Consider the following 16,089-nt stretch of genomic DNA (forward strand, 5'->3'; position numbering starts at 1 on the left):
GGAAAATTGTTTTTTTTCAAAAAACTTTGTTCTTGAGTAACGTAGTGGCTTACATGCACTGATGAGTTTTTTGTAACTCACATCTAACTGCCTGGAGCTTGGACCTATCAGGATGCTGAGAGGGTAACACACATGCTTCGCGTTAGTGATTTTCTTAATTCGACATATAATTAATATTTACTTTTGGATGTCTGTGTTTTAGCAGTATTAATTAAAGATGTTTTTAGGATTGCCGCTCGTTTTTTTTGACACTGCTCCCTGAGGTCGGTTAATGTTGTAATGTTTCGTATTGCTGAGATGTTTTATTGTGTTCTAATCCATTCTATAATTGAAACATGTTAATTTTTAGTAACGTAGCTATTGATGGAAAAAAAAACAGGAGGATTTTCGACTATTGGCCTAACTGTCCAATCAGTTATATAATCTAAAATATTGCTAGAGTAATTATATTTTATCGATATAGTGAGCTACACGGTGAGCTCGATGGCCGAGAGTAAGCGTCTTCCCCCCTAAACCCGTTGTTAGTTATATAAATGTCGTTCGTCATCATCCCGTCCTACAGAGTATAATAATATATGACTGTTATCTCAAAAAATAGACTATAATAGTATCGCTGCCATTCCCCAAGCCAATTGCGAATTGTTACTCCTTAAGTCGATTATCAATATGGCAAAGTTAACATTAGCCCACCTACAATGAAAACGTTTTTAAACATGACCCATATATTATCATTAGAGATGACAGTTATGTTGGAATCGTGGATGACAACAGTTCCCTCCCTTCTGATCATAGTATTATGAGTTATAGTTTGCTCTTTTCTCATTAGGCCAATATACTTCTGCTAACTCTGTTATAGCTGCAACCTACTCTCACGAGTCATTCCCCAATCCTGATTTCGGTAACTTTGTTTGGAAGGAACTGACCCTCCCTATATGTAGAGCGTAACTAATCGCGCATAGAAAAGGAGCGATGTAGCTTTTCGAGTCTGAACTTGATCAGCAGTAAGTGTTTTGCGCGATTCAGGTCGTGATATAAATACAAAGAACGCACAGTCAGTGCCACCGTTCGTGCAAATGGACTAAAGCCTTCGACGTAGCTGATTTCGGGCGGTTACGTCGCCAGATATATATCGGTGGTAGCGTACTTTAGTTGCGTTCTATTGACCAGTCCTTGAGTGTTTCGTGTAACGAGCTAACGAGGAGCTCGTCTGTACCTGTCGGATCAATCACTTGTCACGCTTGCACCTGACAGATGTAGCTGGATGTTAACACTATAAAATGTAATATCGTACAATCTGTGACATGCAATCGGCTAGCCTTGCGAGCTGAACATGCCGCTGATCTTCCTTCGGCGACCATACACTGCAAAATGCTCCACGGAACATGCCTCGGCTGATGGGATCCCGATTGGAACTGTCTTGCTGGTCAATTTGATAGCCTTTCCTGTACTGGTAAGGCTGCAAATATACCCCTACGATATGATAAGTTATTCAGTCGATACAATTTTAACCGGTCCACCCGTTTCAATATTTCTCATCAAGCTGTTGCTAATAGAAAACCACTCGGCACTGTGGCTTACGCTACCTCCTTCATTTGATAACGTCGGACTCTATCATTACTCGGACCTTGCCATTAGAATCCGAATAGAAATCGATCGGACCAGGCCAGATTAAGCATAGTGCATGCGCGCGTCGTGCCTGCTGATGTTATGCAATACAGTCGAGCGAAGCTCAGATGGAATATTGGGGAAGAGCGGCGGATAGGAATATCCTATTCTCCTACCGCAGTCAGCTGGGAAGAGACTTCTATCTATAGACGAGTTCTGTTTGGCGACTCTAAACTGAAGCCTAGTCTGAAAAATGGACCAAAGTCTGACCCGACTTCAATTATCGAGAGGACGGATACTACGCAGGGACTGCAATAGTGATAGGCCAGACGGGAACAGATGCATAAACGGAGCATTGCTATACATGCGACAAGGATAAGCATCCTGCCATCTCCATGGGTGTGCCCTAGATATCGCAAAGTGGTTTGGGAAGTGGGGAATGGTTAGAAACAAGCCTATCCTACCTCTTGACAAGCGTTTCAAGTGTAAGTGTAGCGGTGGGGGCAAAAAAGCTAACAACGGTGTAGAAGAAACAACGCCGACTGCAGATTAGTAACGGTTCATCGTGTCGGCGATCATACGATCTTGAGAATTACTAGAAAAGAGAATAAAACAAAGGTTCTGTTGCGAAGGGCATCAAACTTTAGCTAAAGATCCGTTGGCCATTCAAAATCTTCACCAAAGCTTAACATCTTTCAAGATTTCACGTTTCAGGATGCACGTTTTCCTACTACCAATTATTTATTGCGACTTGTTAGAATTATCGTGGACCACATTGTCAGTTGCAGTTTATTGTCTAGCTTTTTCTGTTTTAAAATAAACATTACTAACCGAGTATACATTTACGGAACAAAGGACAAACAGTCTAAATGTTAAACCTCAAATTATTTTTCATAGGTTAGCGTAGCGTTCAGGATAGCCTATAAAATCTCTGCAGGCTTATACGGGCAGTCGAAATTTCCAAATCAACTCTGTGTCGAAGGGTATGCAGATTTTTCTGCATATAAGAAGTGGAGGTCGCTTGATAGCGGACACTCGTTTCGGGCTGCATCTGTCAGGTTTTCTGTGTCATGATTTATGTAGGAGGCACTAAATAAAAAAAAAAACCCGATGATGAATCCAGTAATGTGCAGAATGTCAAGCAGAACGAAGGCAGGCATGATTTGAAGCAATGAGTATCTTTCAACATTTATTCATTTTTCAATCAACACACTGTTTAAGTGGTGAGACACTGGCGGTTTTGGTCTTAATAAACATAGAAGTGTGTTCGTAGTATATGAACTTTATTGCTTTCGGAAAATTATATCGAAAGGCTACTTCTTTGTTCTAGTGGTAGTTTTCATGTTAGACTATGAATTGCTTTATCCAGTCAGGAGACTGCCAGAGGCACTGTATTAAATATATATAAAAGTATAAAGTAAAACGGGAACTCCAAAATATTCCTTCAGGTTAGCCTAGAAAAATAAATTCATTTAGGCAAGATGCGTCCTCTTCGAGTATATTGAGCCCATTAGCGTAGCGTATTATCCAACCGCATCAAAAAGAAACCGAGGGCACAAACGCTTATCTGTAAAAGGCTTTATTAGGTTGCAGGTAATAGAAAGAACCAACCAGGCCACACGTAGTTGGAAATTGTGTTCTTAGGCTTCTTCTCAACCTCGACTTTACTAATGTCGACATACCAATATGTCACACGTGTGTAATAGTGAGTGAAATTATCTTGAAACGTTAACATTAGACTAACAGATCTCTATATAATCGAAGCTGCAATGGAAAGCGAATGATTGTAAAAAAAAAAGAGCGATCATTTTTTTTGAGCTGCACCCCTCATAGTCGTCACTTTGGACGATAACATTTGAGTTGGCGAACCTCATAGGCGGACTTTGTTTCTATTGATAACGTACGGGGCCTCGCATCTTGTCCGAAAGTAAGTTCAGATGCTTCAACCTTTCAGAAATAGTATACAGGGCTGCTCGTTTGCAATGTTTTGGAAAATGCTGATACATTTAAATGTAGCAAGTAAATTTAAAGGTCTTTCTACACAAAAAATATTCGTTTGTTTCATAAAAATTAAAATTCGTTTTTAGTTTTGTCCAAAATAGCTGAATAGACCTGAGTGTCTTGCCTAGAATACAATTGCTGAAGTGATCTGTTATCCCGATTAAGTACGTTGAGATATTTGGTGCGTCAGATAAATAGGATGCTTATTTGCCACTCGGCATTTCCAAGAGTGAATTTTCCATACAAGAAAAATTCAAACGCTCACAAGTTCTCTTGGAGTAGAATTTCTAGCATACAGGCGTAAATCCTAAAGTTACTTCAACGAGTGATATTTCAATGATCGTTGGGTAGTTTTAGGCATATGTGGAGGATAATCGCCGTGATATCTTGTTGGGTAACGTATTTGCATGCTAACTTTGGGACACATTGTGGTCTAACTTCGGACTTGGGCTTAGGCACGCTTGGTTTCGTGCTGTCGAAACGGTGTGTCTAAGGGTAATCCTGGGATTAAAACTCGCAACATGGAGGAACACCATAGAGTTTCGCAAGCCAATGAATAGAAATGATTGCTTGTTATTTGATAATTAAAGAAGTGCGCTTCGGACCCACGCGGAAACCTGAAATACAATATGGAATGAGAGCATTCCTTAGTGCTGTATTTTTTGTTGTATAACGGACTCGTAGGGTCGATTGGATTTAAAAAAAGAACTAACTAATCTTTTTCTAACTAATAATTTCATAAAAAAAACAATAAGGACTTGTCCAAATATTAGTTGCCTTTTCTCGATTCTCAGCTGAAGTTAACTCTCAGGAATCTTTCATTCGAACTTCTAGTTTCGCATCTGGCGTAATTACTCGGCTGACTTCTATATCAGTAAATATGTCCATCTATAAAAACACAACCTGAACAGAAACATACCTTTACCGTAAACTACAATCGAGGGTATTGAGTTCCTCAGAAAATTTGAAGACCCTGTACTCGTAGTTACTTGCCCGAAAAACAACCTCTACGAAAGGCCTATAAGTCAAACAAAGCTCTATTGATATCGCCTTATACGATTTTGTTTCATATATCGAGCTTCGCGAAAATTAACAACTATGTAAGACGAATTTGTTTTCATTAAATGTTAAACCTGCTTCCACGTTCAGCGCCGTGGATAACGAATCGGCAACAATAGACATGCGTTGATATAGAGTAAACAGCCGTAAAAAGACATCAACACGCCATGGACAGCATGTAAGAATCCTATCAGCGACCCAAATAGTCAACTTTAATTTTTCATATATTGTACAACTTAAATTGAGGTGAACATGCTTGCAAACTTAGCAAAAAATATGCTAAAATTTAACGTAATAGAGCATTACGTACGAGCGTCTCTAAACGTATACTTTTGCCAGTTTTGTAGTGTGCAGATCCCTAGCTAAGCCCCTCTGTTAAAAGAACATACATATTTAAATTCTGTATACAGATGGCAGCCATTTTCGTTGTGGCACCCTTCTAACTTAGATAAGGCGTTATCGAACTAGGTGAGTTATCGTATTTGCCTTTATCTGAGTCTTCGTTTTAGGTAAGCCAGCATTAAGAGTCATTCGCTGAAATGCTCAAAAACTTGAATTGTCAGCGCGCTCTTTGAAAATCTTGTTTCGGTTTTCTTAAACATGTCCCTGTTGTTTCGTTGAGTTCGTCGACGAATCTTTGAACTGAAAGCCTCCGATTGTCATGAGCTGATTTCTAATTCCGATAAAAAGGAAAAAAACTATTTAGCAAAGCGTTAGAGGGCTGTGTTTACTTATTTATCATCTATAGATCTTGATAGGCTTTGTCTATTACACAGTATGTCGGTTACGTGAGAGGGGTGTCTGGTTTTGGTTCATAGCGGAGTATGCAAATAAAATCTAACGTTGGAAAAGCAAAATCAGAAAGTAAATTGCCGTTGTGTCCATGTGCTATGCTGATCACACTATTACATTAACAACTGATGAACGCGCGGACCATATTATCTTACCTATTTTTTTTATTTATGTAGGTTACTCGGTGGCCGAGCTATTTTCGTTAGAAGAAGAATCGAACGGGTGCCACCAAGTGCCGTTGCATTTTATGTCTCAATCATTATATGTCAGCAATGTCCTAACCCGCATAATAGCTACATACAGTCAAACAGTTTTTGCTGGTTATTGAATATACCCCGTAAGAAAATTTGTCTACAACTATTTTTTTTTTGGCTATGGTTGGGTAATTTTTATAATTTTTGTATAATCGGAAAAAATTATTAGTTAGTAAACCTAAGGGAAAACGATTTTTTCCCAGTTTATTCTCTTACTGTTGCTCACCTCGATATCTTATCGACCGCAAAAGTGTTGTCAGCGTGAACAGTTCGCCCATTTGTTAGTGACGTTTCCCGTGCAATTAAAGTTCCTGCGTGCAATATGTAGGCCATGAAGTAAACTTCTTGCATTCATTAAATACTCCTGCGCCCGCCAAGTTTCAGTATTTCAAAGTTAAAATTTTAATCTCTGCTCCTACCCGCGATACCTTTTGCAGTACACAGACGTCCTAGAAATTACAATTATAATCGTTACGTAGACGTTTCTCCTCAAAAGGGCACGGCTTAAAAGTTCCTCTTTGATGATCTAGAAGACTTGACCTTTCCGAGTCACGAAGACAAAGGCAGCCTCAATTTGTATTTCGTTCGATATATTAAAATTTACGAATCGCGGTGGTCGGAACTGATAGCGATATTAGTGGATAACTAATAGCGAACTGGAGCTTTCCGCTAACAATAGCTATCCAGGCAGTATCACCTGCCTGCTTACTATTTACAGTCCAGGTGATCACGTCTAATGGGTGGACACCTTTATTATCTCTAGGGGCAAGAGAACGTATATTTTTTCTACATTTTACTCTTTATTTACTATTACGGAACATTAAACATTGTGCACAAGGGCAGTTTCACACCGTTTTAATGAAGCGCCCTAAGAGCGGATCGGGATCTAATAACAGGTGCCTTTCATCTACGAAAGTGTGGCTAGGTGATTTCGGAACACATTACAGAAGAAGACAGAGATGGTCATAATACGAATTTACATTAGATAAACCATTTCTCACAGATATTTAGGGCCCACGCCCCGCTGACATGAACCAAAACAGTATTTCCTCGCAGTAGTGTGCGTAAGGGTATTCTTCATTTTCCAACAGCTGCTTTGTTTCAGGTTCACACTCTACTGATTTACCTCGCTTTAACGCCAGACACCCATCATCAGCTGTCTCAAAGAAAATTTTAATCAGCTGAACAAAAGACAGATTCTCAGAAGTGTTTCCTCAACTGCTCTAGACAAGCCGTTGTGTATTGAAAATAACTTACCCAGTACCCATATGGCGCATATAGAACCGGTTCAAATTGTAAAACAAGGTTGAACCTGGGCGAAACTAAGTGGATCTAGATTATTCAAATTAACAGAGGAACCATGTATACACCCCTCTTTTATTCAGTACTTTTTGCAGTTATCGTAGTTTTTACATGTTATTCGCTCGGTGATATCGAACCCCTGTAGCCGTACTGGAGGAACCGTAAGGGAACGTAGCGAATGATCACGCGGGTAACCTCGGTTGTCGATTACCATTATCCAGCATATGCCACATAAATGTATGTTTTGAATTTTATGTACAATACCACTGCTATGCGTAGTCCCTTGGAGTTCGTTCGCAAACATCATTCATTACCACCCAGCTTTCACAGGGACGTCCTCTTTTTGAGACGACATCGTTATACAGCTCATCGAAGCTGCTAACAGATTGCGCCTCGTTCCGTAAGAGGTGATAGCAGATTTCCTAGGAAATTTGCTGACGTATCTAGTTTTTTTTTGTGTCTTTACGAAGCTCCATCCTGTGAATTATTGGGCTGTTTATCAGATCTCGAAACAACCGAGTTACTATTTACGGCAATGCTGCACCTTTTCAAGCACAATCTTTCGACTTTTGCGCAAGCAACAGAACGTGACGGAACAATACAATTTCGTTATCTGCGCCTATTCTGCTAATGTATTGAAGAGTTTTAGTAACGTTAGTTCCATCCTTAGCCGCACGTACTGTTTGAATATATTCCATCCATAATATCCATTGGAAGAAATCTGAAATATAAATGTAAACATTGTTCATAGATGTGATAACGCAGATGTCCAGTCGGCTCGCTGCTATACCTTGCCCCGCTTCACGAGAATGTACGTGTCTTGCCACCCTGCATCGCAGGTAAACGTTGATGCAAATGTCGATGGGTAACGGTAGAATTGGAGGAGTAGGTTTAGGCAATGGGGTAAAATAATATCTGCTGCTCAGAGTCGCATCCTGACAATCAGTGGTATCCTCTATCACACTATAGCGTTTTTTCGTACGCACAAGTACACAGGCATTATGTGCGTCCGTAGAGTTGAAAAGCTACTACAAAGATACGAAGCTCGTTTGAAAAATCAGGCAGCGAATTCGCTCTTATCTATAAATAAACCCTTTTTGAACATCTCTGCTCGTCCATATGCAGGAAACGGTCATGTGTTTGTGACAAATTTAATCAACTAAAATATTGCTTACAGGCAACGAAGGACTAGATTTCATGTACTCCTAAGAGTTCACATCAATCATTTCATCATGAAAACGTCTCGAAAAACACCCGACGATTACCCTAATGCGATCGTAAGCGCTTCGACCCAACATCTTAACACTTGTTCCTACTGCAATCTACTTAAAATTAGACCAAAACTGTGTGGTCCTTTTCAACGCGTACGGTTTGTATAGCCAAATATGAAGGGAAGCAATCGTCCGCGTCACATCAGAGACCATTCAAGTTGACCTATTACTGGTTCTATAACGTTCTGTCATTACCTAATTTTTGATGCTGTTCTTTGTTGCCTTGGATGTAACGACCAGACCTAGAATACGACCGCTAAAGTCTTAGATAGCCCTTTTAGTAATATAAATTATTTTCATTGTATTTAAACCGAAAAGGTGCGTGCAGCTTAATCCGTTTAGTTTATATCTAAGAAGATGTTCCGAGCTTCAAACATCCGGCTCAACTAGGGGCATAAACTACTTATCGTATACGAGCTGAGTTGACCACCATTATAGACTTCGATTGGAGACGCTATGCTATTGATCTCTTTGAAACAGCCTCTTTTTCGAAAGTCAAGTAAAAACATGGCTCACAGGATTCTGCTCAGGTCTGACGGGAGCGGGAAGTTCCTGATTTCGCGATACAGGAAAGCATACACTCGAATGAAAGTTCCTTTAATTAATGGCAACCATTTTATAATCATTACAAAACCGATACTGAAAGAGATACTCAGTATAGCTGTATTTGCGGGAAAGCAGCTGCACAACTATTGCCACAATCGTTCTGTACCTGTAATTGCTCCTACTGAAAATGCAGACGAAGAGGCCCGAATGGGCACGAAGAGTAAAAGTGCGGATACATTGCGAAATAGATAAAAAACGCTTTCAATTAAATCGATTAGGCCAAAGATGCGAAATATGTACGCTATTATGGCACAACGATGCCTAGTGCCATATGCTTAAGTCGCCCTAATTAAGATCAGATCATTATACAGATTACAGATACAGAATAGAGCGTCGGATACAAGTAGACTTTTTTTCCGAGTAGCAGTTGTCCTCAGTTGTTCCAGCTGTGTTTTGCACAACGACAAAATCTCGCTACGGTAGGTTCAGTACGAAGAACAACGCGGCCTCTTACATCCGATGTCCTATACCTAATAACCAGCGTTTCTATATCGTCCGTTTCCAATCTTGTCGACAAGTCTCGTCGCATAACAGTTATATAAGGCTAAGTGACGCTACTTTTGACGCTTACTCGCCAATTAGGACTTGTCCTGCCCAATCGCAGGTTATCAGTAAAGATCTTTTCTATATGACCTTTTCAAGTTTTCAAGCAATGGTGACGAACAATGCACGAGTAGAATAAATGGAACCAGGTAACCGGAACCCTAGTGTACGTAACTTACGGTGATTCTCCCGGAAGTTCAGGCCATAACTCAAGTAGCAGCGTCGATCACCTCCAGATGTTAGATGTGACATCAGTTTGGTTTAGAATATTGTCAAACATAGAAACAGTCAAAAGACTGCAACTTCACGCAATGTTAATCGGTGTGCATAGCAGTGACCCGTACCACGTTATCAGATCACTCGTCGCTGCTCCGTAGCTAACCTGCATATAGGTTACATACGGGAAAAAGTAATCTATCATAAACTGTGGTCATTTTCTCAGCAGATTTTTTTAGTAAAAGGCTTATAAGATAGCCATGTAAAGAAGAAGGAACTTTGTCAGTGTTCTATTACATTAGAAACGCAACTATTGCGTGTTACAGTATTAGACAATGAAGGACATGAACATTTCATAAAAACCATCGTTATTTTTAAATTTATTTTTCATATTAGTTACGATGCCAATGCATATACATGGCGTACATCATATAACAACCAACAGTTTAGAAAATAGAAAACCGCACTTCCTGCTTCCTGCACGTTTATCTTCTGCGAGATAGGCATGCAACCCACCCTAATATCGATTTTTTTTGTTAAGAAATATAAAAATCCACGAAATAGGTCGGATTTAAAGGCTAAATGGAAAATAATAGCTTAATTTTTACAGGATATCTCAAAGTTTAGCGGGTAACCCACAGCTGAATCTGCTACTACCGTGACCTCCATTTAGCGAAATGAGACGATTTTTTTCGAATGGGGCATAGATATGCACTAGTGGCAATTTAGCCTTCGTAAATGTCTCCAGTCTTAGATCGATACGTAGAGTGGGTTGGCGTGTACCGGTCTATAGTACATACCGATTCGACTGCTAACCAGATCTCTTTTTAATAACTTCATCAGGAAGAACTGATCTCATTCCAAACTATCGGCACCCGGTCGTACAAATCCCTACGTAGCAGTTTCATTAATGACTGCATTTACCTAATCTTTCTAGTTACTGCATAGCGAAAATAGCTATAACACTTCATTCCGCCTTCATTTGCCAATGCATCTGCATAGCGAAAATAGCTATAACACTTCATTCCGCCTTCATTTGCCAATGCATCTGCATAGCGAAAATAGCTATAACACTTCATTCCGCCTTCATTTGCCAATGCATCTGCATATACAAACGCATGTATGCTTCTCGATGATATATAGTATTGTAGCACTAATCCCAAATGTGGTTTACCTTTCTCTCGGAGACGACCAAATTCAATAAAGCTAGAATAGGAGTCGCTTGAAGAAGTAGTTCGAAAAAACTGAGCAATTTTCGTCTCTGAAATAAAAGGACTCTAGCACTCTTAAATATCCTCCGAGGTAAAGGTTGAACATCTGGGCAAGTACCTATCATTTCTCTCGATATCCGTATATATAGCCGGTTGGCGCCATGCGACTCGATAGAATATAATCTATATTTCAAGTTTCCCGATGAAAGCGCTTTCGAAAAATAGCATTATACCTTTCATTTCATGCGATAATGCCGCTGAAGATAGATGTGCTCAGCGTCTGCAAACATCGTCGCAGTAGCGTACAATTACAACGAGTGATTTTATCTGACCAAATGGCTTGAAAAAACAAAACACAGCAGTGAAATAGCGCCCATCGAGCTTCCGGTTCTTTTTTTCATTGAGGCGCAAAAACGTAACGACAGCCCACGTTACTAATAGAGTTTTTGCGCCTCACTCAGACAGCTAAAGAGATTGCGCAGATGTGAGGCGCCAGTACATTCCACGGATCACGGCTGAACGCGTCACGTGTGGCCCATAGTGGTGTTAAGAAGTGTCTCTATTATCTTTAGTAATGCGGCACATAAGGCACAGATAGCAAAGTCTATTTAAATAAGGCCTAGGCCTATTTCTGCACTTCGTGAGGAACACTAGTAGAAATGCCGGCAGAACGCGTCAAGAGGTCTAAAAGGTTTTCCAAAACCAGTTTTGCGCCTACAGCTCCAAATAGACAAATGAAGATAATCTGCAATTTGAATAATATATATATTTAATAAAGTAGAACAATGATGAACTAAGCAGGGACCTTCTTTTTCTCAATCGATTATTCAGCTATATATAGCCTTCATACCGGGTCCAACTAAAGCCTTATCAACAAAGTATGCGTTTTGTGAAAGTATTTATAATAAATAAAACGTCAAGTAAGTAACTAGAATAGATTTATTACTCCGTTGTGTGTGCAGGTGTCGGTGTAGGATGAAAAGACTACTCAAAGTAGCTGGAATAGTAGCTTAAATAGGGTTTCAATTATCGTTCGACGTTCTTGACCTTGACATTGTGTGGAAATTTCTTATCATGATTAAACTGTTTGGTATAGATGTTGGATATAAACGTCACTGTCGACGTTTAGTAAATCAGTAGTATTGAAAAAAAAAGTAATATCTCATTTGGCACCGGAAAAAGTACAATTTTCTAATCATACGCATAAAAAGTGGAAAATAGAAAGGGAAACGCGCGTACATACTTCAACGTAAATATATTTCTACCTATGCACTGCCCATTGCTGCGGACGTTCGAATACGAAAATTAATTCTGTTTAGAACTACTTACACATACGTAGACGGCGTGCCTCTGTTTCGTAAGCCGTGGCCGTATCGTAGACGAAAGAGCCATCACTGTCACTGACACCCTCCGGTGTCGCTCTTCATCGCAGACGAGAGACAATTTAGAAGAAAAATGGAGTAGACCAGTCGCAGTCAGTGCATTGTTTATAATAGAGGACCCCAAGTGGCTCGAGTTAATGTCGCCTTTGGTTTCAAAAGGCATCGTGATTGTGGCCTGTAGTCTGTATGCAGGACATTTGCCGGTGCTGGTTACGAAATTGTCCACCGGTGTTAGCGTCTCGTGTATAAACAAGGGCAGTATTTGCACTTCGCCCATGGCGATGGCGATGGTGATAGCGTTGATGGTGCGACTGCATTTGATGACTATGCGTCGTAAATACATAGGAGCAGCTACTGCTTGATTCATCTGTGTCGCGTGCGTTCCCCCTACTCAAAAAGTTCATTCGGGAAGCTAGATCTTGTCGTTCCCGGCAGCGACTTAGAGGGCCGCCGGCACTATTGAAATGGCCTAAACTGCCGTAAATTAACGGATTCACACAAGAGTTGCCTCCTGAAATAGCCGCAAACAATGGTTCATAAGAGAAATAGGTTTTGCAGGACTTTTTAATAGTGCTTCCAAGAATTATGTCGAATGGACAAGTTTCTACAGATCATGCGGTTTACTAGTCTCTTATACTAATGAGCTCTATTCGAGTATCCGTGAACCCCTTTAGCTCAGTGCCCCATCACGCCAGCATACTAACGAAACCCTAAATAAATTCAGCTGCTCGTTTACCCTTCCCCCCTCCCCCTCTGGCTATGTTGATGAATTCACCTATATGGTTCATTCATCATGATAAAATATCAGATCTAATGTAAAATCTCCTCAGTTTGGCAGGTATACTAAGGTGAAGTCGTCTTATGAATTAAAGTACTTGCTATTAGGTTATATTTGCGGATGGGGCAAAAATTTGTTGATAATGGGAAAGAAGTCGGAAGATATATAATACACACATGTTTTACTTGCGTATATTGTGCAGATATGATATCAAATCTCTCGAGCAATCAAGAAGCTTAAGCTCCATCTTGTATAATGTCACCTAGATGGCCCCCACAGCCCTACGTATAGTTTAAATGAAGTGCATCACCACTGGCCACCTACGTATGCATATGTCTTGTAATGCCTTCATAGGCCTGCCGATCCCCTAGGAATCCTATCACTAGTACATAAACAGTCCATCCCCAAGTGTTACCTAAAACTACGAGGACCTCTTAAATGTGGTGCTATTCCTAAAGACACTTTTCTGAAAAAGGTATACAATATTACAATACATCAAACACCCATAGGCGGCGAGGGACAAAAGCCTCAGTAGAAATGCACGGTTTTATAGCCCCGTGCCAACTTCAAGAGAAATAACAACACCACGCACATTCGAGCGACCAGCCGGTCGTTAGCTAAGCGTTTGTTTTATGAAGAGTGTTCTCGTGAAGGACGACAAACCTGAATTGTGCAACTTGTCACCCAAGCGTATGGGTACTACTATTGTTAAATTAGTGATATTATGGAATACGACATTATAGCAACAAATTTTCACTAGGCTCCGTGCCCTCAGCCGATAGGCACCATTAAGGCCACGGACGCTTCCGCTCCACGTAAAAGCTGTTCCGTTCTTCGCAGAGAAACTGGCTTTCGTCCTTTTAACACCAAGCGCCAATTTAATGCATAGCTGTGTTCTTGTTTTATCTACATTTCTGCCTGGCCATCTAAAGTGAATTTATTTGGAGACAATGCTGCTTTGTTCAAGATAAGATCTCCAGATCGTCTATTCACCGCTCACCCGATTACCTCTTGATCTTTATTTTTCCCCGTGACGCCAACATGGACCGGTTGGAGAGAGTGTAATTGACGCAGATGTCTGCTATTAAATAAATTGTTCATAGCAGATAACCGTCTGAAGACACCTGTCTAGTAAAGGTTTAACAAGTGAATCGAAAAATGTTCCAGCGTCAGTTGTGAAGATTACATGATCAGAATAGGCACCCTAGAAGATGACAGAGAATTCATCACTTACATTGTATCAATTAAGGGTCTTCGGGGGAGGGTCGAAAAACCACTTATGATATATCACGTCTAAACCATTTGTAATAACCTATGATGCATAGTTTTCCTTAACACAGTTGATTCAACTTGAATTATTCCCCACTGTTTGCAGTTACAGTCATTTGCCATACGGGCGGAAAGCAGAGGGTGGAACCCGGGTTAAAGCTTACCTAGAGAGTGCTACCAGCTGGCAGAGCGCTCAGAGACTTATTTGAACAATGGCGCAACGAATCTAGCGAGAAATGTAGAATATGGGGTGCGAACAAGACTTAGAAGCTAATTGTGTGGCACGGCGTTACGGAAGCAGCGATATGACAGTCAAATTCGGTTGATCTGTAGGCAACTTTGTCCATCTCGAAATTAACATGCCCCCGGTATCGTACAAATCTCGCTGACCCCAAGTTCAATAATAAATAGTAAAACGCCATTAGATAGTTTATAGATGTTCGTCAATTGCTAAATCGGTATGCTCTGAACTGAGTATGACCTTCAAACTTGCACTGCGAAGATGAGCCGAACAGAGAACATAATAAGACCTGAAATTATGCTTAGATCCATGAAGAACAAGTGATACCCACCACGTACAGATAATGTTCCCGAAGGCAGCAGTTAATGGTTGACAGGAGCCCACGCAGGTGCATCATTTATCCATGCAACCCTCCTAGTTTACTAATGACAATGCTCTACGACGATCAATGGATCAAATTGAAATAACTCTACTAAGCTGTGGGTACTTTTATTTCAATCGTGATGCAAACTAACCTATCGGCAGTGACAATATATTTTTTGGTAGATTTCGGGTATTAAAATATCTGTGTCCTCTGTATGCGAGACATTTCTTGTAAGAGTACGCTCCTCATGGAAAGCGCATTGGCTGAATGTGATACATACTGGCCGCAAAGAGGTTGGTGTTAGTGGGGCAAATGGAAGGAAAAGACCCGATTTTACCATATCTGACGTGATGTTGTCGGACCGGATAAGCTTGATCTTACTCACAAAGAACGCATCCGAGAGAACGCCGCTTGGTCTCCGCTTTTGACATGAACTTGGCTTCGAAAGACAACTTTGTATTCGCGAAATTGGATTAGCTGTTAACCATTCGAAAGGAATTACTGGAAGTTCTCTTTTAATCCTCCCAGTTATACGCGAAGATTGTTTGTTCCTTTTGAGTTCAGTGTTAGACGCATGTCCTCTACCAACCCTTAGTTGGATCCTACAGGGGCCTGCCTGTCATCTAATAGCACGCTCGACTTGTCGCGCGATAGTCGACGGGAATTTCTAAAATAATAAATTTGGGCTAATCGATTTTAACCAATAGTTCGAGCCCGATATTTTTATAAATTTATATGTAATTGATGTGAAAAACTACTCATCTTCAGTCAAGCATAATACTGGGTTTTGTTTTCTTCTCTATTCAGTGTGTGTATGTTTACCGGCAAGAACAAGCATAAACGTTTGTATGTGATCTTCGATGCGGTCATCGACACCCTTCGGGTCAAACAGTAGCCATAAGTTGATTATAACGAAGGGAGTCCAGCATGACAGGAACGCCAGAACGATCACAACTGAAAGCCGTAGTGTTTTGTTACGATGTCTGAAATCAACCAAATGAATGTAACTTACTGAACTTATTTAGAACGATTCATCCGTGTACGTTTCGGTAGAAGGAAGCATGACAATGATTTCTAATCTATTACTACTACTCTAACTGACGAAACCAACGACTTGTATTTAAGTACGACCTTAAATTTCGACTACCAGATGGCTCTTGTACGAACATTGTGACGGGATTAATTTTACTACCAG

General features: G+C 40.4%; 1 protein-coding gene across 4 annotated transcripts in view; it reads right to left on the bottom strand.

Annotated features, from left to right (window-relative positions):
• Positions 1-10,002: 10,002 nt before the first annotated feature.
• Positions 10,003-16,089, bottom strand: part of LOC111248047 (adipokinetic hormone/corazonin-related peptide receptor variant I-like) — a 28,285-nt gene continuing 22,198 nt past the window's right edge. For all 4 annotated transcript variants that reach the window (XM_086983881.1, XM_086983880.1, XM_086983879.1 and 1 more), the window contains 3 exons: positions 15,717-15,877; positions 12,190-12,753; positions 10,003-11,605 (listed from right to left, as the gene is read on the bottom strand). In XM_086983881.1, coding sequence (XP_086840007.1) covers positions 12,395-12,753; positions 15,717-15,877 — 520 coding nt within the window. In that variant the 3' untranslated portion in view covers positions 10,003-11,605; positions 12,190-12,394. The remainder of the gene's footprint in view (positions 11,606-12,189; positions 12,754-15,716; positions 15,878-16,089) is intronic.

This window comes from Varroa destructor, unplaced genomic scaffold, assembly GCF_002443255.2.
Source record: "Varroa destructor unplaced genomic scaffold, Vdes_3.0 BEIS01000003.1, whole genome shotgun sequence".
Classification (NCBI taxonomy): domain Eukaryota; kingdom Metazoa; phylum Arthropoda; class Arachnida; order Mesostigmata; family Varroidae; genus Varroa; species Varroa destructor.